The sequence below is a fragment of the Notolepis coatsorum genome, assembly GCF_963971535.1.
Source record: "Notolepis coatsorum genome assembly, chromosome: 8".
Taxonomy (NCBI): Eukaryota; Metazoa; Chordata; class Actinopteri; order Aulopiformes; family Paralepididae; genus Notolepis; species Notolepis coatsorum.
This window is the reverse complement of record NC_140172.1, coordinates 63,347,062-63,373,232: the sequence shown is the minus strand read 5'-3', so window position 1 is coordinate 63,373,232 and position 26,171 is coordinate 63,347,062. Positions and strand designations below refer to the sequence as shown.

The following is a 26,171-nucleotide window of genomic DNA, read 5'->3' as shown; positions in this document are numbered from 1 at the left end:
TCTCTCTCTGGGGCAGGAGCTCTAGAGAGAACTCATCGTCTACAGCCACCATTTGCTTTTCCCAGTATCGCCTCGTTTCGTCTCACTCCCTGCAGAGCTCCGGGTCGAGTATCCGTAATCTAGGAACTATTCATTACCGCTGACTTTGCTGCACTGACATTCTATTATTAAAAGAGAACCGTGATAATTAATATGTATGTTGCTATGACTATTAAAATACTGTTAACTGGGTATCCCTGTCCCCGCGCCGTCAATTGAGTGTCCGCCATTTTCTCTAACTGTACTGTCTGGCTATTAATATTCCTTAGTAGTGGTTTAATCTAAACAATCTTTAATACAGTCAGGGTTGTGTAGCCCCTTAGCTACAATACTTATAGCACATGCATGCGCCTGGTCTCTTTTGAACGATGACATTCTAAAGTTTATGACGCAATAAAGATAATTCACTTTTAGTGCTAATGAAATAAGAGTAACATAGGTCTGAACTTGAGTTGTAGAAAAAACTGTTACTCACGTATTTGGCTGAAAAAGTCTTGTGTAGTACATGTCCAAATTTCATAAAAATCTGTTCAGAAATTAGCGCTTAGTAGTGGTTTTGGTCAAAAGTCAGAAAAATAAAAGAGCTCTGAAAACCAGAGCATCTGAGGTGCGTAAACTAATGACCCAGGCTCTTGGACTGATTCTTATGACCACAGAACATCCCATAGGTAAAACATAAGACACATTTTAATCATGAAAATCTGTGGCATTATCCATTAATTAAGGTGCTATAGATAACATTGAGCCACTAGATGTCGCACAAGCGCACCAGCATATCATTTACCCAATCAGGTGCATTCAACGTGGGGAAATGGGAAGTAGGGAGGGGATACATACACGCAACATGTAAACAACAACATACATTTTGGACCTGCAAAAATGTTTTACATCCACGCAACATGTAAACAACAACATTAATTCTGGACCCGCAAAATAATTTTTTATGATATTCATTAACACATCCTGCGCCAAAAACATCGTACAACGTGTTTCAAGTTCATGCTAATTCTGCCAATCCACGGCGTACAACGTTATTGAGATCATATTTCATTTTTTCGCCATGTTATTCATATTTCCCTCACGGAGCCTGGTCTGATGCAGTGTGAGCCGGCACAACTCTGCAACGCTTCAATACTGCCCCCTGGTGGATGATTGGCGAGTTGCCAAACCGGAAATGGACGAGTCGATCTCGGTGCGTCTCCGAAATGCGTCCGGCCACTCGCATATTGTTGCGGGACTGTAGCGATTGCTGCCATAACGCAATAATCGATACGATTTGGCCGTGTATTATGATTATACAAACCGGAAATAGATTTAGGCGATCGCGTCAAATAAGTGGGATCTTTTTCCTCCAGTCTCATCGTCGAACGGTAAGAGGACGCTGACGTTACTTTCAGCCTGTTTGTTTATTATTATCCATGCAAACTTCTCTGATCAATATATCACCCATACTACATAAAGCATTTAACGACGATCACGGAATTATAAACGACCTCCCCCCCTCCGTTCATCCGCGCATGATCAGTCATAACGTTTAGGATCATGTACAGTTGAAATTTTTAATATAGCGTGGATCGGCAACAAACGGCATTTGATCATCTATATATGCGTTTATGCCTATATCTCACGTTCTAGGAATTACTGCAGAAAACGATAAAAACATATTTATATTCTAGACGGTATTTTCGTGGCAGGGAATGTGTTAATCAAAAACATTTTGGGGGGAAAAGCAATACTTTTATTCTGCACCTTTCTAAAACCTCTGTGGATGTATTATTTAAAAAATATATTACCGGTATTACACTACATAAAGATTTTATCTATAGCACCTTTAACACTTTGAGTGGCACGGACGAGATATCTTGTTAATTCATGCCAACCGTTGAGTGCCAGCCGACGAGATATCTCGTTTTTAATCTTTTGGGGAAGCGGGAGGATGGGGAGGTATGGGATGTGTTTATGTGTGTTATTGTGCTCTTTTACATTGTTCATGATTTCACGCTATAAAGTCAGATTATGATGACTGCTAATATCAAACCGATAAGGGATGGCAATATTACTTTAGGCAGCTGGAATGTCCGAGCGTTAAATACTCCCGTTAAACGATCGAAAGTTTTCTCTCACCTGAAATCGCTGTCTGCTGATATTATGTTTCTCCAAGAAACTCATATTAAACACTGTGACACGCACAAGCTGAGGTGCGGTTGGGTGGGCCAGGTCTATCAATCCACTTTTTCATCAAAGGCGCGAGGGGTGGCTATACTAATGCGCAAAAATATCCCATTCCAACATATATCTACCATAGCCGATCCCCAACGGCCGCTATTTGATTGTCACGGGCAATATGTTATCATTTCATGTTACCCTCTTAAATTTATACGCCCCAAACTTTGATGACCCTGGTTTTTTTCGAAGTATTTTTAACCTATTACCTGACTTGTCAACTACACATCTAATAGTGGGTGGAGATTTTAATTGCATTCTGGACCCATTTATGGACAGGCACACTTCTCGCCCAGCCACTCCTCTTAACTCCACTACAGTATTAAACAACTTGTCACTGAATCTTGTAGACATCTGGAGACTACAGCACCCCACAGACAGAGATTTCTCCAGACAGAGATTTTTTCACAAGTACATAAATCATATACAAGGATAGACTATTTCATAACGGATTCCAAATTAACATCCAATATTATCTCCTCCAAATATCACAATATTTTAATTTCAGACTACTGCCCAGTTACAGCGTCGATTGATTTTGGAGTGAGAAAATCACAGTATAGCTGGCGTTTCAATCCAACTCTGCTTAATGATGTTCAGTTCTGTCAACGATTTTCTACCATTGTCAAAGAATATATCCGTTTAAATGACACTAAAGATGTATCTGACTCAGTCCTATGGGAGACATTTAAAGCTGTTATACGTGGACATGTAATATCATGAGTCTGCAATAAAAAGAAATAGCAGAAAAAGATTATTAGAAATTGAAACTTTGCTCCCTGTTCTTGAGAAGACATATAGAGATGCTCCATCCTCTCCTGCTTTAAGTAATATTATGAAACTCAAGTATGAATACAACACTATCCTTTCTAGTCAAATAAGTGTAATGTTATTAAAATTAAAGCACAAACAATTTGAGTTAGCAGATAAACCAAGCTCATTATTGGCACGTCAGCTGAGAGGTACCCAGGCCAAAAGAGCTATTCATAAGATAAAATCAAGCTCCGGGTCCCTCATTACCAGCCCAGAGGAAATTAACAAATGTTTTAAGGACTTTTATGAGAAGCTCTATACCTCACAGAGCACTGCCAGCCAATCGGACATTAGCAGTTTCCTTCGCTCTCTACAACTCCCAAAACTGAGCGAAACCGCACGTAATACACTGAATGCAGAAATATCATTGCAGGAAGTGTTTACACTACAGCAATCAAAGGCTTCCCTAATGGTAAAGCTGCCGGCCCTGATGGTTTTTCTATAGAATTCTATAAAGAATATGTTGCTCCCTTAACACTTTGGATGCCAGCCACCCGCCAACGCTATATAGCGTTTGTTTGTCGTATTTTTTTTTATTGGCGATTTGAATTCATATTTCATCAAACAAGCCTCAGGTTAGTGTTGCACTCTCTCTCTGAGCTCAATTGGGAAGATACCGCCCCCTATCGTCTCTCCCTGTGTAACTGCACCCCATTACTTTAGACTGATGGGGGGGGGGGGGCGGGCCAGTTTCCTCATTTTACTTTTCCGTCGAGCCAACTGAAGAATCCATTGTGATCGCTGGCTTGGAAAACACGTGGATTATGTATTTACAGTACCCAATGCTGAATCAATAAACGCGATCGATATTTGGAATGGCGATCAGGAATTGGAATAATCTTTTTGGATAACATCTGATCTGAGGTAAGGAATCTATTTGACCAGTCTTGGGATAATCAGAGCTATTTTCACCTATATATCAGCGTTTGCCCTATGCATGTGTGTGTGTGTGGCTGTGCGAGCCATCAGGAAATGAGATAATCGATATTTCAGCCCGCTTCTATAGCGTGCATAAGTACACATATACTATCGATAATCTAGCGTTTATTTGAAAACGATTCATAAATAGGCCGAAAAATGTAAAAGTTTTTTGTGTATTCCAGAATATTCCAGTAAATGCCTTTTATGACGGAATCTTTATATTTTCCTTGAAAACGAGGACTTTTCAAAATGCTATAAAACGGAAATGAAGCGATTAAAAAACAATCCGTTTCGACAATGTTGACTGCAAACAAGTCATTGATAAACGACGGGCAGATTAGACACATAGACATAATTTAAGACAGAGATTATGCGTTCACAACGCTATCATTGAAGTGGGTGGTGGCATTTAACGGGGGTAAGGGCAACGCATGGCTGGTAATCAAAGTGTTAATGTTGCGGATGTTTAAACATTCCATACAAACTGAATGCCTACCTGATTCTCTCCACACAGCTAATATATCTTTAATTTTGAAAAAAGGTAAAGAGGAAACTGACCCCTCATCGTACCGCCCTATTGCCCTCCTTGGAAACGACTTAAAGGTGTTCACCAAAATTCTAGCTAACAGGCTCAATAAATGTATAATGGCCATAATTCATCCTGATCAAACCGGCTTCATTCCCGGGAGGTTTTCTTTTTTCAATGTTCGGCGACTACTGAACATCACATATGGCAAATATAAAAAAGATATAAACACAGCTATCCTGGCCCTTGACGCACAAAAAGCTTTCGACCAAGTTGAGTGGAACTATATTCAGTCTGTGATAGAAGAGTTTGGTTTGGGCAGGGACTTTGCTTCGTGGGTTGCAATGTTATACTCTCACCCCACTGCATCAGTCCTGACCAACTGCAATAAATCACCACCCTTTGCCCTTCACCGTAGTACACGCCAAGGCTGCCCATTATCTCCTTTACTCTTTGCCATTGCAATCGAACCCCTCGCCATTAGCATTAGAAACCACCCTTCCATTACACCTGTGAAACTAGGTGGAATTGAGCACTACATTTCTTTATACGCAGACGATGTGATTGTTTACCTGTCACACCCAGAAGAATCTCTACCGCCTTTATTAGACCTTGTTGAAAGATTTGGCAGACTCTCTGGATACACTATAAACTGGCAAAAGAGTGAATTTATGCCACTTACTGACAGCCTGAATTCAGGATTCCTCCAGAACCTGCCCTTTAGAATTACAGATAACATTTACTATCTTGGAGTTGTTATTCCTAGGAATCACAAACTCCTGTATAAATTAAACTATTAACCAATGTTAGAGAAATTGAAATGTATGTAGAGAAATGGAGAATTCTCCCATTGTCTATGATAGGCCGTATTAATGCAATAAAAATGGTCACTCTACCCAGATTTCTATATCTGTTCCAGAACCTGCCAATTCTTTTAACAAAAGCATTTTTTAAGTCCCTTGACACTCTTATTAGGTCTTTCATTTGGGGATACAAAACACACCGTATTTCCAAAAATCACCTGTGCAAGCCTACAAATATGGGAGGCCTTGCCTTACCCATGTTTCAACACTACTACTGGGCAGCCAATGCAAGAGCTCTGGTCTACTGGCAGGACTCATACCCTGGTGAGACCACCACTACCACCCCTGCATGGGTGGCCATAGAACAGAATGCTAGTAGTATCTCTCTCCCAGCACTTCTCTTTGCAACAAAAAGATCCCTTGGGGCCGCTATAAGAGACAACTTTATGATAAAGAACTTGTTGAAAATATGGTACCAGATCAGAAAAGTCTTTAAATTACCAGAGATGTCGGTCTGTACGCCCATCTGTCAAAACCATGCTTTCCCCCCTTCACAATCAGACCAAATTTTTTTCAAATGGAAGGGAAAAGGAATAGTCTCTATAGAAAACCTTTACATAGATGGTCATTTTGCCTCATTTTCCCAACTCTATATGAGCCCCCCCCCCCACTAATTTCTTTCAATATTTACAAATTAGGAACTATGTTAGTTTAAATATTCCCCATTTTGAAACTTATACACCAATTGCTGTGATATATTCCCTCATGACTACAGAGCCCAATACCAAAGGCCTGATATCCAAGTTTGTAGACTAATTTACAGAACACTATATTCCATCTACACAATGCTTGAGGTCCTGGGATAGAGATATCCAGGTGGACATTCCAATAGACACCTGGGATGAGGGCCTCCGCAGTATCCACTCTTGTTCTATTAATTCCAGACATCAGTTGATTCAATTTAAGATGATGCATAGACTTCATTATTCTTGTACAAGATTGCACTCAATATACCCCTCAGTCTCACCACTCTGTACCAGATGTAAATCTGCTGAGGGCTCACTGGGTCACCTCTTCTGGTTTTGCCCGAAGCTCCATAGGTTCTGGAGTGAGGTGTTCCAATGCTACTCAAACATCTACACCCATGACTTTCCCCCAGACCCAATAGTGGCTGTAACTGAGGGGTACAATTCCCTGACTGTATTGATAAGTACGGTATTATTAAACCACTACCGCTTGTACTTTAACTTCTGGCCATCCAGTACATGATATAGATATGATGAACACTTTCCCACCTGATGAAACGAAGTCCACACAAATGTATAAATCGAATATTTTATATAGCAAAGGGTATATACAACGTTCACTTAATGACATTTATGATTTGAAATGCACTTGTAAGGCAAATGAGTATTCGTAGGTAAATCAACATTGAATGTCCAATCTCTGGTTACGCAGGGAGCAAGTATACAACCTGGTTATTTAGGGAACTATAGCGATGGTACTTAAATGATTATAGCTGGATACACTAAAGGGGGGTCCCGCTGGTTGTAAGACAGTAGGGGGGGTTAGGAGAGCCGCTGGCGGTATCCCATCTGGCCGACGATTTCTTGGGAGAATTCAGAGTGCTGAACACGGTGCCCACAGAACCTCGGTCCGCAGATGAATACAGCTGGGCCCTCTGGTGGACGGTAGCTGCCGGTCCACAACGAAGAGACGTGAGGCGACCTCACTCAGGGTAGAGCGCCGTCTCACCTGGACTCCTCTCGGGGGGGTAGTTCCAACACTCAGCAGTGTTGGCCGTTATCCATGGAATAATCAAAGCACCCAAAGCATGTAGATAATCCAAGCCGTGGAAGGCTCGCCGTCGTCCGGGTAAAGTAATCCAACGTACAGGTCCACTCGTCCTGGCCCGGAGCTCCTCGGATGCAAGCACCACACGTGGTCTGCCCAGCCTGGTTAAGACTCCAGATAACGTCAGGAACGATGGGGGTACTGCTCACTTTATAACTCTAACCGAACGATGCACCATACATAATAGACTATTATTAACTTAATAGAAATACGTCCCACTCGACGGTATAGTGCCAAACTATGACAATTCAACTATTAATCCACACGATGTCTCAATGCCTATTCTGAGGCCAAGTAGGCCTTACTGCACCACACGTGCGTCGTGGGTGAGGCTTCGCGTCTGTTACTAGGTTGGAGGGTAAAGGACTAATGGACTAAAAGAAAGTTCTACTTTACTTGCGCCATATATATATGCGCTGTGAACAAATAGTACCATTCGTATTCCGCCAGACGTATTCCTACGCGGAACCGGGCTTGTAACGACATGTTTGTCGGCACAATTGAACTTGAACCAAGGGGCATGGCTGCTGGCGCCAGGTTCTCGTCCAATGGTAGAATGAAACTATTATGGGCTGTTAGTAGACTAAAGGGATATTCAGTGCATATTGTACAAGGAATATACAGGGGATATCAAACGATATACAAATACTATTAAATATATATCCATAAATAAATATATATATTCGGTTTAATCTGATCCTTCACAACAGTGGCTGTCTTTGGCTGGTCACATAATATGACAACACTCAATTACTCTGAGATACAGACTATACAGTATGGCATGGTAATTGCAAAGAAATGCATTGTAATGCTATGGAACAAAGAAACAGTACCACTTTTCCAAACCTGGTTGACAGAACTCATTAATATGCTACACATGGAGAGAATACGCTATGAGAACGCAGGGCAACCCAGCAAATTTAAAGACATTTGGCAACCTTTTTCTTGACTACCTATCTTAAAACTAACAAACGACTAGATACAATATATACTGTAGATATCTAAAACAATAAAACAATATTTTTTTGTGTTTTGTTTTTGCTATGTGATTGTTGTGTGACGTTTCTTCCCTCGGCTCATTGCTCTATAGGCATCAACTAAAGGGACTCTTGATGACCTGATGGTATTTTGTACAAAGACTATAACTGGACTATGTGGACTGAATGTCTATTATAGATATATATTCTCAATATTTGATATGTCTATGTCTAACACTGGTAAGAGACACGAAGGAGTGACTGGTTGTCTTGTTTTTTTTTTTTTTGTATTTTTTAAGGGGGGGGGGGGGTATATATTTTTTTATTTGTCGCTGTGATGTCTTGATTTTTTCTGTCCTGTCTGCTTTGTTTGTATCTGTTGAAACACTGAATAAAAATAATATCAAGAGAGAGAATGAACCACATGGGGAAAAAACAGTCCGGAATCCAAATTCTATTTCTCAGGCAAGTAACCGGAGCCGATTGCAGTATTTGTGGTCCCGCAGAACAGCGTGGAATAATGTGTTCGAGCACCTAGCGTTGGATCAATAAACGCGATCGATATTTGGAATGGCGATCAGGAATTGGAGAACATCTGATCTGAGGTAAGGAATCTATTTGACCAGTCTTAGGATAATCAGAGCTTTTTTCACAGAGATATCAACGTGGGCCCTATGTGTGTGTGTGTGTGTGTGTGTGTGTGTGTGTGTGTGTGTGTGTGTGTGCAGTGTTAATTTTGGCAGCTATTTTCATTTTAGTTTTAGTCTTAGTCATGTGTCAAGTGCTCCTTTTTCGTTTTCATCATATTTAGTCATCTTCATTTATTTTTCGTTTAGTCAGTTTTAGTCAACTAAATGTCTGAGCATTTTAGTCTTAGTCAGTTTTTGTCTCAATTTTGTCTTTTTTGTTTTAGTCTAGATTTAGTCGACGAAAACGGATGACATTTTTGTCTATTTTTAGTTAATGGAAAAAAACTTGTCAGAAGTCAGAAATAGTCAACATGGAACATTTTCTGATTTAAATTGCGTATTTATTTTTTAACCTAGGGGAATCTGAGTCGGCGGCACAAGTGATACACAGGAAGTATATGTTGGTGTAGACATGGTCCAATGTATTGTTGCTCCTACAGTATATGTTGGTGTAGACATGGTCCAATGTATGCATCAAAGAGAGCATTACGGATGTGGTGACGTTGTTTCTGACCAGAGAGATGACGCTGAACTCTGTCTGTCTTCTGTTTGCTGTGTCTTTCCTTTCTCTCTGCCATGTCTGTCCTCTCTCTGCTGTGTCTGTCCTCTCTGTCATGTCTGTCCTCTCTCTCTCTGCTGTGTCTGGCAGCGGTTTATTCTATAACAGGATACTGTAAACTAAGTAAACAGAACACACAGTAGTACTAGTAGTAGTACACACTGATTGCAATCTGCTTGCATAAAAACATTATATAAAATCACATTCGGAGGTCAGTGTTAAAGTGCCACATGGAAGAGGTCTGGTTAGTGGTTAGAGTTAGAGGTGGTCTAGGTCTGGTTAGGGTAACTTAGGGGTAGTTAAGCATTCATTATAATTTATTATTATTATTTAGATAGATGGATGTAAAGGGCTAGACCAACTCTTACCCCCTATCCGGACCTAGACCACCTCTAAGTCACAACCATAACTTAGGGGTTAAAGTTAGAGGTGGTCTAGGTCTGGTTAGGGGTTAGAGTTAGAGGTGGTCTAGGTCTGGTTATACTGATCCGATACCAGTGCATACATAAAAAAGATATATATATTATATTATATAAATTATAAAACTTTTTTTCTTTTCTTTTTTACAGCTACTGTTTTACTGTTTTTTAGTAATAACTAGAAAGTAATGGTATTTATTCAACAACAGGTGATTGTATAGATTAGTATTAGTATCATTAAATGACAACTATGCTCAACTATGCTTCACCCACGGAAAGGTTGTTGGCACATTGGTTCCACACGGACGTTAAACGTTGTTGCGCACTTCCTATCCAGAATGCTCCGGTTCAGTTAGCTCCTAGCAGAGGCACTGTTGTGATTTTTAATGCAAAATAAATATTCAACATTCTCTTTTGAGACTCCGCCTCAGACTCTTATCATTTGGCACTAAAAGCTAAACATTGTCACCGGTATGGCTGTCTGCATTATGTCATTAATTGTGTGCGAGAGGTCGATCAGATCAGTTAGCCACATTAGCGTGAGCTAGCTTAGCCACTAGCTAACGCAATCTAGATGGAAATTCAAACAATGTAACGTTACTGGTGACAAAGTGATTTACCTTGGAATACTCCTTTGCCAACTTGCTGTACTTTGCTTGCAGGTCTGCAGCTGGATTATGAATAGTCCCAACTTTAGCCAAGGTAACGTTCAGCTAAAACTAGCTTTTCAAATAGCTCCAGCTAATGCTAATAACACAGAGCTCCCGTCAGCCGTCACACTGTTCTGTCGGGACGATGGCATTAAGAAAAGTTATAATTAGTTTGTCTCGTCTTGTTTTAGTCAACAATATCAACATACATGAAGAGAAATTTCGTCCTGGTTTTTGTAAATTACATTTTTGTGTCGTCAGTTGTGGTCAACGATATTTAATAAACTATTTAGTCTCGTTAGCGTCACATGGTATTCAATAACGTGACGTCACGTCTCGTTGTCGTCATGAAAAAAACCTTCGTTGACGAACATCTTTCGTCATCAATTTAGTCAACAAAATTAACACTGTGTGTGTGTGCGATCAGGAAATAAGATTAGATTTTTCAGCCCGCTTCTATAGCGTGCGTAAGTACACATATACTATCAATAATCTAGCGTTTATTTGAAAACAATTAATAAATAGGCAGAAAAATGACAACGTGTTTTGTGTATACAGTAAAGGGCGTTTATCACAGAATCTTCTGAAATCTTCTGGAAGTTTCAAGAAACAAGCGTTTTTCAAAATGGTATAAAACGGAAATGAACAGATTAAAAAACAATCCGTTTCGACAATGTTGACTGCAAACAAGTCATTGATAAGCGACGGCCACATTAGACACATAGCCATAATTTAAGATGTAGTTTATGCGTTCGCAAATATGAGAGCTCTATCATTGAAGTGGGTGGCGGCATTCAAGGGGGTAAATAGGAAAACACGGCTGGCTCTCAAAGTGTTAACACATTGGACGCCAGACCTGACATATTTCGGTTTAACTCGCCATCAATTGAGCGCCAAACCCGAGAAAAGTCGGGGTTTAATCGTTATTTCTTTTATTCGCTATATCCATTCATAATTCATCCATCCAGCCTGATGTTATCATTGGGAATGGCTCTGAGATTGCAAACGGCCAATACCGCCGCCTAACGCCTTGCGGATGCTATTGCACTCCATTTGAAACGATGTGGTTTGTTTTCTGGGGCGAGCTGCAGCATGCGGGCGGGGTCTAAATACTCCGGCAAGACAATCGCTTATAGGGATGGCATCGACGAGGGTCCCCGCCCCCCCGTTCATGTTCAATGCTGGATTACGTTGGACACACAATCTCAATCAGTATTTGGAATGGTGATCAGATAATTGGATTATTCTTTTTGCAGTACATCATAGACAAGGTAAGGACTATATGTTATCAATCTTGCGTTGATCCGATAATTTTTTCCCTGAGGTGTGTGTGTGTCCTGTTGGTGGCGATGGAAGCATAGAAAAACGACCCCCCCCCCCACCCTTTCTTGAATGCATGATGAAACATAATACCGATAATCTAGCGTTGATTTCAGATTGATTATTGATCCAGGCGAGAAATGGCACGATTTATAATGAAATGCAGTAAAACGCTGTTTGCCGTCGTTTCCCGGGATTACACAGGTCACTCTAAAACTATACTCATATTCACCACGGTATAAAACGAAAATGTATGGATGAAAAAATTATCAGTTTTTTGCATGTTGACCGGAAGAAACTCACTGACAATCGACTATGTTATTAGATCCATAGCTATAATATTTAATATAGTTTTAGCACTGCAAACACCGGCATTTATCCCCATTGAACAAAGCGCTGGCACACAACGGCCATACGCCCATAGCGACCTCTGGCGCTGAACCTGTTAAAGGAACACGCCAACTTTTGGGGAAACTAGCTTATTTGCCATCTACCCTGGAGTTAGACAAGTCATTTTCTTCTCTGTGCATGCATTAGGCTTAGGGAACAGCCGCACCGTTAGCCTAGCTTAGCGTCATTCACTGGAAGTAGGTGTGCCAGTGTAGCCTAGTTCCCAACAGTCACCCCCAATACACTCCAAATACAACTCCAAAACTTTCCTGTAAACATGTTGTGACCTGTGTATTTAAATATTTTTTGTCACAATTAAAACACCTTGGAGCATCAAAAGTGATTTGCAAGCCCCGCTTTGTTTCGCGACCTGTGTATTTACCACGTGAACATTTTTTAAATGAAAATTTGACATTTTTGTTTTCTAAGCAGATATATACTAGGAACTATTTTTTGCCGAACCACTGCTGCCTGGGCGCAGTGATTTCATCACCTCAAAAGCCCTGTTGTTTTTTTAAAAACGAACCTGTACGCTTGAAGTCGGCACAGAGCTTGAGGCGTTTGCGGATGCTGCTCTCTGAATGCGAGGGGAAGGCTTTCTTTATGTCCTCCATGCGGATCCTTCGCGGCCTATCTTTACTCTTCCAGAACAAGCGGTAGATGAACACCTGTAGATGGCACAACAAGAATAGTGTAAGAAACAGCACAGACAGACCTTTATTTATAACCAGGTTACGTTCAGATATAAACAGACAACGCAGCACCTCACTGCAGGGTGGTGTGTTTGTGTGGAAGGGCCATTTGTGTAACATCATGCTGTGAGATTTTTTCATTCAGACACAACATAGTTCCAGACACAACATACATCCCAAAGCAAGATAACAGTCAAACTGAAAGTGCAATACAACAAAGGTGCAGAGAGAGTGCACAAATTGAGATCAACTTCTTACAGGCTTGGTGTTTTAAAAACCAGGCACGAGACCCAGTGTTTACAGACCCATCGAGGATTCGTTTGTTACTATTGTCTGCTTCAAAGCGAGGCAACAGCGTCATCAACACACCTGCAGGAAGTCTCTGATGTGGGTGTTGGCCCTCTTGGAGTTGGGCCCGGGAACCTCGAAGAGGGGACACTGCTGACCCACCACCACAATGTCGGCCACCTCTCGGATGAAGTAGCCCTGCCGCGTGCGCAGAATCAGGAAGTCTGTCTCTGGCATCTTGTGCAGGTAGATGGGGGCACGGAACAGGTTGTTCTCAAACGCCTAAAAAAATTAATTAAAAAAAACGATATATATTCTATTAACATTATGTTTGTGGCATTTTTGCTTTATCAGATAAGAGTTGGTGACAAGATAGGTGTGACAGATGAGGAGTTCACATATAGGTTTTACACTGGATTCATACCCACAACGATGCAAGTACATAGTATGTGTATTACCCCAATGAGCCACCAGAACACCCCAGAAGGAACACATAACAGTGACATTTAACAATAAACCAGTGACTGTTGAGGATACACAACAATACATACAATACATACATTTTTACAGCCAATATCGCTTGCGATACCTTCCAATCCATTATGTTTACTGAACAGTGTAGACTTTGGACTGTGAACTTTGGATAAAGATGATTGAGATATAATCCATTGTATCTATTAGAGAGATCTAACATGCTGCTGCATGTCAAACATTTTAAAGGTTTATAATAATCAAGTAGCGTTGCTTTGATGTTTGACGTCTAGCATGTAGGTCTTTGCATCAGGTTTGGGGGGAACCCTCCCGATAAGATACCCTGTTTTAGCCTGAATATCCAGTACCAGCACCGGTACCAGTGCGGTGCCTCGTGGCTGTGGACTCGGGAACAAAACTGACCTGCAGCAGCTGACCCGGGTGCAGGGAACCCAGGAAGGGGGACGTGTGGCAGTACACTGTCTCGCCATATTTACAGTCTGGAGCTCCGGGATCTTTCCCGGGTTTCTGAAGAGAGGGGGAGGAGAGAAAAATGTCATAACCAAACCAAACACTTCTATAAGGGGCTATGGTCAGTCCACTGAGAGTAGCAAGGCTGCAAGGGAGCAGGGTTGGGGATCGATTAACTTTCAAGTAAATTAATTTGGAAAGTGCATTTTCTTTCAAGTTAAAATGTTGGAAAACCAAGTTTGGCATGAAAAGGTTGTACCATCCAAGCTACTGACAAGTGACGCAGAATCATTTTAGTCTTTGATTAAGGACAGAGTTCATGGACAGATTGACAGCAATGGGTTCTATAGCCTAGATCTCTGTAGAATGGTGAGCTAACAACACCATGCTAAAAGTAGCTATGCAGGAGAGTAGACAAAACTAAGTGGTACCTTGACATAATAGACTATGAGTTATAGATATGATATGCAGACTATGAGGAGGCTATGTGGTTGTAAGTGTGTCTGTGCATTGGATTGGATTCACTTTATTGTCATTACACAGTACAAGACAGTGCAACGATACAGTGTGTCTGTGCATGCATGTGTGTGTATGTGTGCGTGCGTGTGTGTGTGTGTGAATATGGTATGCAGACAGAGAAGGCTACGTGAATGTGAGTGTATGTCATGTAGATGTTCTATTCTATCATCAACACGTAAATAGTTATTCGTTTGAATTTTGAATTTATATTAATTGAAAGTGAATTGAGACAGGGAGATCGGGTATGGCAGGAGTCCTAACTACTTGCAATATCTCCGGGCCAGGCAACATACGTCTTTAACAAATATATCCAACTTATTGGATATATTTGCATAGAATCCTTTTTACATACCTGTATACTATATCTATATCTGTACATATCCCTTACCTACTCTTACTAGTTATACCACTGGTCAGTATGACTTACTACCATAGTGTCTTCATACCTTTATCACTGTACATAATCATACTAGTCCACTCATTAGTGCTCATTTATATATTTTATATCCAGTTTAATCACCTGTACATTGTATATTTCTATTGCACTTTACTGTTACATTTGCACTCTGGTTGAATGCCAAACTTCTTTTCGTTGTACTGTACTTGTGCTGTATAATGACAATAAATCTGAATCTAATCTTATTATGAGTGACTGACGGGTAAAAGGAGATGTCTGGACCCACCCTCTTGTAGTAGTTCTTGATCTTGGTCGCCATGCCGACTTGCATAATGAGAGGAGGGTATTCTTCACTGTACTCTGCCAGGATCAGGTCTCCGTCTTTGCCCGTCAGGTCCTGGGAAGTCCTCATGAAGAACATGTCTCCTCCGCCTGAGGCCTGCCGCTCCTGCTCTCGCATCTGCAGACAAGAAGATACAGCAGGCGCTGATTACACCCCTCTACTCTAGAGGAGAAGAAAAGATCCCACTGTGTATTCCACTCTGGAGTATATTTGAAACATCTGACTAAGGATGGACCTGAACGATCGATTACTCGAGCACTTGCCGTTTCAACTGAACTCGAATTACTATTACATTTTTATTTGGTTACTAAGTACGTCCACTAAAAGTGCTTGTTTTTGCCACTGAACAGAGAACTCGCTCTGAAATCCCACGAGGCGTGAGTAGTTGCAGGAAGACAGTGGAAGAGTTGGAGAGGAGTAAACGTTACCGCGAAAAGTTTGTTGTGTTGGAACACAGCTAGTGAAAACAAATGCTGACAACATGACACCCACTTTGCGTAGCATTCATAGACTATTCATACGGACATGCTGAAAATAATTCCCTTATTTTTATTTGGTTACCAAGTAACGTACGTCCACTAAAAGTGGTTGTTTTTGCCACTGAAACAGAAATCTAGCGCAAAAACAAGTCTTGTTCTAAAATCCCTTCAGATGTGTGTGTGTTTATCTTGCGATGCAGCTGGTTTGCGAGATGTGTACATGGACTCAAAATACTCAAGCCATCCTGGCTGCACCAAACTACTTTTTTGATGAGTGGAGACAGAGTGGAGGCAATGTAACGTTAAAGGTCCCCTATTTTGCTATTCCTTTCACTATTTGGGCACTATTTGGGCAGTCTATGGAACACATCTGTACGTTTTATTTTTATTTTTTTTAATTCATTGTTTTGTATTTCTAATCAAGTACTTTCGAGCAGCATTTTCTACACTCAACATTCCAAGCTGTTTTTGGCTGGGCTCCACCCATACTAGCAATGCGCTTTGAGTGACAGTCACCCACACAGCGTGAGAGAGCGAGAGAGAACGAGCGGGTGAGTGAGAGGGAGAGAGAGAGAGGAGAGATCGCTCCGTGAGCGCACGTGTGTGAGCAGCTTGACTCGCGATTGTGTGTAAATGCAGGTGGCGAGATAGAGACAGATAGAGAGAGGGAGATCGCTCCGTGAGCGTGCGTACATTTTGGCAGCTATTTTCATTTTAGTTTTAGTCTTAGTCATGTGTCAAGTGCTCCTTTTTCGTTTTCATCATATTTAGTCATCTTCATTTATTTTCGTTTAGTCAGTTTTAGTCAACTAAATGTCTGAGCATTTTAGTCTTAGTCAGTTTTTGTCTCAATTTTGTCTTTTTTGTTTTAGTCTAGATTTAGTCGACGAAAACGGATGACATTTTTGTCTATTTTTAGTTAATGGAAAAAAACTTGTCAGAAGTCAGAAATAGTCAACATGGAACATTTTCTGATTTAAATTGCGTATTTATTTTTTAACCTAGGGGAATCTGAGTCGGCGGCACAAGTGATACACAGGAAGTATATATGTTGGTGTAGACATGGTCCAATGTATTGTTGCTCCTACAGTATATGTTGGTGTAGACATGGTCCAATGTATTGTTGCTCCTACAGTATATGTTGGTGTAGACATGGTCCAATGTATTGTTGCTCCTTGTTATGTACCATGATCTTGATTACTCCTGTGTCACTGTGCATGCAGGTGATGGCTGCTAATTAGCTGATTACCGCTGATTGGATACCTGCCTGGCAGCTCAAAGGCACTTGCTGACCCACACATGCACTGTCACAGTTGCTAGAGGAGATGGTTGAAGCAGTGTCTTTTTCCCTTTCTACCAATTTGATCTTTAGTTTGTGCTAGTAATCTTAATTAGAATAGTCTTTTGGTGTCTGTGTGCACTAATGTTGCTTCCCTTTGAGCCAGGGTCATAACAGTTGGGCGCTTGTCCGGGAGTGAATTTGGAAACAAATACCCCTAGTGTCGTGGTGCTGTAGTGTGGGTAGTGATCGCTACATGTTGTGTAACGTGGGGGCTTGAGCCGGTCTTCAAACAGGTGAGTATGCCCTTATTTTTTGTAATTTGATTTGACTACTTATATGCTGTTAAAATATATAGTTTAGTGGACACCACATGTAGGTAGGGTCATTATTTTCTGGTTGTTTGTCAGCTTCCTGTGTACCACTTACTCCTGGGGCAGTCATAGAAGTGATTAGTACCATCTACTTGTCTTGTACCATACCATATATATTGACGGGTGGATGGTCAATATGATCTTTGGCTGGTAGCAGGTGTGGTTGAAGAGGGTTAGGTCTACAGTGCGTTAGCTTCAGGGTAGGTAGGTTAGGGTGCCAGAAAATACAGGTAGTGTGGTAGGGCCTGATGTAGGTTTTTTTTAGGGTAGACATGTGGTGGGCCGTTTGACTGCAGTTTAGATGTAGAAGCTGTAAGTAGTCATATCAGGTTATAAGGGGCACCTGTTTGAATTTGTTTGTTGTATTAAATTTTTTGTTTTGAGTGTAACTCAGTGTTTGGACAGCCTACCTGTTAGCACCTGACCTCCTGCGCGTATGACACATCTACTTATTTCAGGGTGGTTTATTTTTTTTATTTTTTTGCAAGCTAGAAAGGTGCGCTCAGGGCGCCCTTGTGGCGCATACCATAGTGCCTCGCGCACCTACGCGGCCGACCCGGGTTCGATCCCAGCTCCCGTCGTTATTTGTCGCATGTCCTCCCCACCTCTCCTCCCGTTCGCCCTCTTCTCTGTCGGTCCTGCGTGACCAAGAAAAGCTGTAAAAATGCTAAAAAAAAAAAAATAATAATAATAATAATAAAAATAATATAAAAAAAAGTGCGCTCAGTAGAGCACACATCTCCACCACGTCGCACGCCGATCACACAGGCGGACAGGCACAAAAGCTGACTGTGCTCCTTATAGTTATTAGTATTAGCATTAGCATGTTAACACTAACAAGGGGTGCTTCGGTGGTGCTTCAGTGGTTCTTCAGTGGTTCTTTAGTAGCTCTTTAGTGGTTCTTCGGTGGTTCTTCGTGATTCTTCAGTGGTTCTTTCGTGGTTCTTCAGTGGTTCTTTAGTGTTTCTTCAGTGGTTCTTTAGTGGTTCTTCAGTGGCTCTTTAGTGGTTCTTCAGTGGTTCTTCGTGGTTCTTCAGTGGTTCTTCAGCGGTTCTTTGGTGGTTCTTCAGGTAAATTGTGTGTATGCTAGGGTGCTTTTGGCAGTTTTTGGTAACTCTAAAGTTAGCAGTTTGTGTGAGCAGTTTGTGGCGCTGGTGTAGTAAGGATGGCTTCCATTAAGGATTTTGTTGATCACCCTTCTCATGAGGTTTTCCAAAGAACAGCTTCTGGAGCTTGCTGTGCACTACAAGGTGGAGCTTACTGCCAGTGTGAAGCGTTTGAAACCAACTGCCTTGAGTGCTTTGAGGGTTTTACTCATTAGGGAGCAGGTGCTTGTGGCGAGGGTGGAGGAGCCTCTTTTTTCTGACGTGTCTCCACTACTATCTGGTGTGGCGGAGGGTGAGTGGAGGCTTAGAGAGTTAGAGTTTAAGGAAAAACAGCTACAGCAAGAGGAGAGAGGAGAGACAGCAGAAGGAGAGGAGAGAGGAGCGTGAGCGTGAGCTTAAGGAGAGAGAGAGGAGAGAGGAGCGTGAGCATGAGCGTGAGCTTAAGGAGAGACAAATGTTGCTGGAGCACGAGCGTGCGCAGAAGCAGCTTGATTATAAGCATGCTGCCTTGCAGGCGGGTGCTCTGCATTCAGAGTCACGTTCCAGTTTTGATGTCGGCAAAAATATTAGGATGGTGCCTCCTTTTTTTGAGAAGGATGTGGATAGGTATTTTCCCCTTTTTGAACGAGTGGCAACCACATTGAAGTGGCCTAATACGGCCTGGACGCTGCTGCTGCAGTGTGTTCTAGTTGGTAGGGCACAGGAGGTGTATACTGCTCTGTCCCTTGAACAGAGTGCTGACTATGAGCTTGTTAAAGCTTCCATATTGAGGGCTTATGAGTTGGTCCCAGAGGCCTATCGTCAGCGTTTTAGAGGCTATCGCAGGTCGGAGGGACAGTCGTATGTTGAATTTGGAAAAGAGAAGGAGAACCTGTTTGACAGGTGGTGCACCTCTCAGAAAGCAGAGTCAAGAGATTTTCAGGGGGGCCGTTTCCCAAAACCAGTGTCTGCTGGTCAGTTTACTTCACCTCCTAGGCAGGGTGGTTCTGCTAGTGCATTCCCAGAGGGGATTATATGTTTCTACTGTAAGGAGCCTGGTCATATCGTTGCTGGGTGCCCGGTGCTTGAACAGAAAAATGTCAAAACTGTGGCTCTGGTAGAAACCGTATGCAGAACACCTATGCCAACGTTAGAGGGTGATGAGGGAAGTATCAAATGTGTGGACAAAGAGCTCGAGGGCTCCTCAAGATTTATGATGGATGGATTTGTTTCCCTGACTGATGCACTAGAGTCCAAGCAGGCTATAACAATTTGGAGAGATACCGGAGCTTTCAGTCCCTCATTCTGGAGGGGATTTTGCCGTTTTCAGAAAAGTCTTCATTGCATTCCGGTGTCGTTGTTCGTGGCTTTGGAGGTGGATTTGTGGATGCACCTTTGCATGAGGTCACACTCAACTCTCCCTTAGTATCAGGCAATGTTGTTGTGGGGGTATGTTATCACATCCCCATAAGAGGGGTGTCCTTCATTCTAGGGAATGATTTGGCTGGTGACAAAGTGCTGGCTACTCCAGTTATAATTCCCATCCCTGTGGTTTCTGAGGTCCCTGATGAGCTGGCACAGAAACATCCAGGAGTGTTCCCTGTGTGTGCTGTGACACGGGCAATATCAAAGGACAAAAGTGATGTTCTTGATACTTCAACTTGTGACATTATACTTAGTGACACATTCTTTGTTGAATTGAAAAGTGAACCTGTTGAGAATTTTGGAAAGCACACTGTGGATGTACCTCTGCATAATGATTTTCTTGATTGTGCCTTTGTGTCAGGCCCGGTGGTGGAACCAAAGGTGACATGCGTGCCGGATATGCATGTGGCAGGAGATGATCTGGCAGCGCAGTGTCTCAAGGTCTTCCCAGCCTGTATGGTGGCTGAGGCCACGAACAAATTGGAGGATGAGTGTGGGAAGGATGCTATGAGAGATGCTGTTGATTCATGTGACACCGTTCTAGTTGAAGAGGCTACAAGGCCTGGGTTAGGCTGCCAGCCTTCCCACAGTAGCTCTATTGTTCATGATGTTTCACTTGTGGGCAGGGATGGTCCCAGTATGTCAGTTGATGATTCTGACATTGATTCACGTGTCCACACTGACTCTCTGCCACGCACTAGGTGTGCTAGTCAACCTAGTTACCTGTGTCCTGTACAGCAGGAGCCGCCTTCACGACCTGGTCTGATGAGTGGCAACCATTTTGATCAGGACAATGTTATTTTGTGTGACGCCATTTTGGATGGTATTCCAGACGCTTTTGTGACTGATGTAATGCCATGTTCCAGGGACAGTGGGGCTGTACCTGAGGCGGTGCATCCTACTCTGGATGTTCACGGTTTGCAGTATCCTGAACTGCCAGTGCCAGGAGGGATGGATATGGGCGCTGTGGTGGTATCAGAGACCTATGATTTTTGTTTTTCTGTGTTCTGTCCTGTTGAGCGCAGTGAGCTTAGCTCTCATATTGATTTTGGTTTGCAGTCTCTTTTTGACAGGTCGGTATCGGTGGAGGGGCCTGTTGAAATGGAGCTCATATGTGATAAGGTCTTGGTTTGTCGATGGGGTCCTAAGCCTTACGCCTCAGTGGAGGATCCTTTTGTGAGGTCTCGCTTGCCCTAGAGTCGGGACAATGTTGTTTTTTGTTTTAAACAGCATTGGCGAATGTTCCACAGTGGGGAGCATTCGACAAGGTTGATGGTCGTGTTCGACAGGGGCCTGCCCGTTATCGCTGTTGTGGTAGTGGTCCTGACAATTAATGGGTCACAATATTTTTTGTTTAGTGGTTTGATGTGTAGTGGTTGCCTCCTGGGCAACCATTTTGGTGGGGGAGATGTTATGTACCATGATCTTGATTACTCCTGTGTCACTGTGCATGCAGGTGATGGCTGTTAATTAGCTGATTGCTGCTGATTGGATACCTGCCTGGCAGCTCAAAGGCACTTGCTGACCCACACATGCACTGTCACAGTTGCTAGAGGAGATGGTTGAAGCAGTGTCTTTTTCCCTTTCTACCACTTTGATCTTTAGTTTGTGCTAGTAATCTTAATTAGAATAGTCTTTTGGTGTCTGTGTGCACTAATGTTGCTTCCCTTTGAGCCAGGGTCGTAACACTCCTACAGTATATGTTGGTGTAGACATGGTCCAATGTATTGTTGCTAGTATATGTTGGTGTAGACATGGTCCAATGTATTGTTGCTCCTACAGTATATGTTGGTGTAGACATGGTCCAATGTATGCATCAAAGAGAGCATTACGGATGTGGTGACGTTGTTTCTGAGCAGAGAGACGACGCTGAACTCTATGTCTTCTGTTTGCTGTGTCTTTCCTTTCTCTCTGCCATGTCCGTCCTCTCTCTGCTGTGTCTTTCCTCTCTGTCATGTCTGTCCTCTCTCTCTGCTGTGTCTGGCAGCGGTTTATTCTATAACAGGATACTGTAAACTAAGTAAACAGAACACACAGTAGTACTAGTAGTAGTACACACCGATTGCAATCTGCTTGCATAAAAACATTATATAAAATCACATTCTGAGGTCAGTGTTAAAGTGCCACATGGAAGAGGTCTGGTTAGTGGTTAGAGTTAGAGGTGGTCTAGGTCTGGTTAAGGTAACTTAGGGGTAGTTAAGCATTCATTATAATTTATTATTATTATTTAGCTAGATGGATGTAAAGGGCTAGACCAACTCTTAACCACTATCCGGACCTAGACCACCTCTAAGTCACAACCCTAACTTAGGGGTTAAAGTTAGAGGTGGTCTAGGTCTGGTTAGGGGTTAGAGTTAGAGGTGGTCTAGGTCTGGTTATACTGATCCGATACCAGTGCATACATGCATACATGCATGCATACATGCATGCATACATACATACATACATACATACATACATACATACATACATACATACATACATACATACATACATACATACATACATACATACATACATACATACATACATACATACATACATAAAAAAATTATATTATATAAATTATAAAACTTTTTTCTTTTCTTTTTTACAGCTACCGTTTTATATATACTGTTTTTTAGTAATAACTAGAAAGTAATGGTATTTATTCAACAACAGGTGATTGTATAGATTAGTATTAGTATCATTAATTAACAACTAAGCTCAATGAGTTCACCCACGGAAGGGTTGTTGGCACATTGGTTCCGCACGGACGTTACACGTTGTTGCGCACTTCTTATCCAGGCTGCTCCGTTTAGGTCAGCTAGTAGCAGAGGCTCTGTTGTGATTTTTAATGCACAATAAATATTCAACATTCTCTTTTGAGACTCCGCCTCAGACTCTTATCATTTGGCACTAAAAGCTAAACATTGTCACCGGTATGGCTGTCTGCATTATGTCATTAATTGTGTGCGAGAGGTCGATCAGTTAGCCACATTAGCGTGAGCTAGGTTAGCCACTAGCTAACGCGAGCTAGATGGAAATACAAACAATGTAACGTTACTAGTGAAAAAGTGATTTACCTTGGAATACTCCTTTGCCAACTTGCTGTACTTTGCTTGCAGGTCTGCAGCTAGATTATGAATAGTCCCAACTTTAGCCACGGTAACGTTAAGCTAAAACTAGCTTTTCAAATAGCTCTTCAGCTAATGCTAATAACAGAGCTCCCCGTCACACTGCTCAACTCAGGACGAGGGCAGAAAAGTTATAATTATTTTGTCTCGTCTTGTTTTAGTCAACAATATCAACATACATGAAGAGAAATTTCGTCCTGGTTTTTGTAAATTACATTTTTGTGTCCTCAGTTGTGGTCAATGATATTTAATAAACTATTTAGTCTCGTTAGCGTGACATGGTCTTCAATAACGTGACGTCACGTCTCGTTGTCGTCATGAAAAAAACCCTTTGTTGACGAACATTTTTCATCATCAATTTAGTCAACAAAATTAACACTGGCGCGTGTGTGAGCGGCTCGACTTGCGATTGTGTGTAAATGTAGGTGGAGCGATAGAGACAGATAGAGAGGGAGAGATCGCTCTGTGAGCGTGCGCGAGCGGCTCGACTCGTGATTGTGTGTAAATGCAGGGGGAGACAGAGCCTCTCCGTATGAGAGCCTCTGTCCCTCTCTCTATCTCTATATCTGTCTGTCTGTCTGTCTCTCCTTCTCTCTCTCTCTCACTCACTCTCTCTCTCTCTTTAGAGGAAGTGTCAGTGACAGGGAAACCGCTTCCGCATTATTCCCACTGCTCCGTTGTTGAGCGAATTGTTGATTGTGGGCGGTGGCTTCAACCACAGAGGGGGCTTAGATATGCAGATCAGCTCCTTGCTACGTAGGATAGCAAGTCATATCAGAATGGCTTAGTTCACTGGGGGAAGATCTTGTCTCATCTGAACTGGAGCAATCCGCCAAAATTAGAATCTGAGACAGACATTGTTGATACAACCCCACATTGCTAGAAAACAATGCTAAACACTGGAAACTATTGATACGGACAGACACGCTGAAGTTGTGGCTAACTAACATTACATGCACCCAAACAGTGCAGACAGACCATTATTAATAATTATTACTATTGATAGGGCGGCTACGTGGCGTAGTGGGTAAGGCGCTCGCCACGAATGCGGAGACGCTGGGCTCGCCTGTTCGAGCCCAGCGCTCCACATTGCTTTCAGTTTAGCTGGTCGTTCATACTAATACACATTGGCCGTATTAGGGGGTGGGAAACTGATGGGTGGGGATCGGGCGTTGTGGACAGCGACTCCTACAGGTCGGTTGGTGCGCCTGCGCAGTAGAATCAGGAAGTGTCGGGGGCAGCGTGAGCCTCCCACGCGTTACTCCTCGCCACTGAGAGATCGAGCTGCGCAGGTGAAAAGATGCGACTGCTGTTACCTCAAGTACCGGAGGGGACATGTGCTATGTATGACTTAGTCCACATTGCAGCCGGCTTGTGGGAGGCAAGAAACAGCGTTCGTGACAGGGGAGGGTTGAATTGGATGATACGAAATTGGGATGGGAGAAAATATAGAAAATGGGAGAAAAAGTGGATAAAAAAAAAAAAATTATTACTATTGATACAGGCGGACACGTTGAAGTTGTGGGTAACTGAGTTACATGGACCCAAACAGTGCAGACAGAGTTGAGGTAATGTAATGTAAATTATTACAAATGGTAACTGACTTTTTTGACTGACAACGGGTATTAAACAACGGGTATAACGTTATTGCAATAAGCCCAATAAAGATCATATCATATTTGACCGAAATGTATCCCATTTGTCCGGGACGTTGAAATCTTCCTGGACATGTGGACCGGCACTGATTATTTCTAGCGGAAAAACCTGGTATGACTACTGACTACAACCGTATACGGTGATGTTCAATGTGAACAGGGCTCCACCTTGGCCTTCTTCTTGATGTGTTTGAGGAGTGGCTGTGAAGGGTGGGGGCCCGGATTGGACAGTGCTCCGAACGAGTACTTCTTCAAAGACGGCCGGTGGAACAGACGGAGCTTCATGGGTCCCATGTGGGTGGGGAAGAAGGGCTGCCTCAACTCCACCGCTGGGATGGAGTGCTGCTCAGAGAGAGAAAAGATGTGGTCATGGTCAGATTTATTTATATAGCACATTTAAAAACAACTGAGGTTGACCAAAGTGCTGCACAATACAAAGTACAAAAGTAATGTAAAGTTATAATGCTCTCATTGGCTGAGCAGGGAACTGTAAGTGACATCCACCCATGAGACAGGAAGTGACATATGATTAGAGCTTTAAAAAGAATCTGACCTGTATCTGATTCAAGCACACATATGAAAGTGGCCCCAATCAGAGTCCATGTGATTGTGCTGTTCACACTGTCATGAAAAAAATCTGATCTGAGTCACATTCAAAATCAGATTTGGGCCTCTTTCGTCTGCAGTGTGAACGTAGCGAGTTTACGGTAGTTTAGTTTACTCAGGTTATTTGATCAGGGACAATGCATATCAATCAACATTTATAAATGAATACAAATTAAAAAGTGTAAATATGCCAAAATTAGCAGGGTTGCTAGTTTTCAGTTGTAGTCCCTGCCTGGGCTAGATGTTTAAGCCAGAAAGAAACAGAAAAGGATCCAGAAACAGAGAGGATCCAGAGCTCACCTGAATGATGTTGCCACCAAAGGAGCCTCTCAAGCCTTGCTGTTTTGGATAATAGAACTCATCGTTGGACAGGTTCCAAGGGTCCTTCACCTCAGGCTGAGACATGTTCTGGGGTTGAGACAAAGAAAACGGTGCAAGGTGAAATCCATCGTTTCAACCATGGTGTTTGTTTAGTATGCAAATCTCACGTATATCTTCTAACACAGGGGTTTCCAAAGTGGGGGTCGCGACCCCTAGAGGGGGTCGCCAGATGATATATATATATATCTTTTTTTTTAAGATTTCCAATTTTCTATTTATTTTTTTATGCAGTCATGTCATCACAAACAGTGGCATTTAAAGGGTACAAATAAAACAATTCCAGAATGCAGGAAATGAAGTCTTTGTAACACAAAATTTCCTGGTGGGGGACCCCCCGCTTAAAAAGTGGCCTGACTGGGGCTATATTTCACACTATATTTCCTGGCCTGAATGATTTCCCCAGCCTG

General features: G+C 42.3%; 1 protein-coding gene across 2 annotated transcripts in view; it reads right to left on the bottom strand.

The window, feature by feature from the left end:
• Positions 1–26,171, bottom strand: part of taf1 (TAF1 RNA polymerase II, TATA box binding protein (TBP)-associated factor) — a 240,835-nt gene that overhangs the window by 100,124 nt on the left and 114,540 nt on the right. For both annotated transcript variants that reach the window (XM_084319907.1, XM_084319908.1), the window contains exons 13-18: positions 25,684–25,791; positions 24,946–25,119; positions 15,308–15,481; positions 14,058–14,162; positions 13,245–13,445; positions 12,710–12,851 (exon numbers count right to left, since the gene is read on the bottom strand). In XM_084319907.1, the coding sequence (XP_084176033.1) occupies positions 12,710–12,851; positions 13,245–13,445; positions 14,058–14,162; positions 15,308–15,481; positions 24,946–25,119; positions 25,684–25,791 (904 nt within the window). The remainder of the gene's footprint in view (positions 1–12,709; positions 12,852–13,244; positions 13,446–14,057; positions 14,163–15,307; positions 15,482–24,945; positions 25,120–25,683; positions 25,792–26,171) is intronic.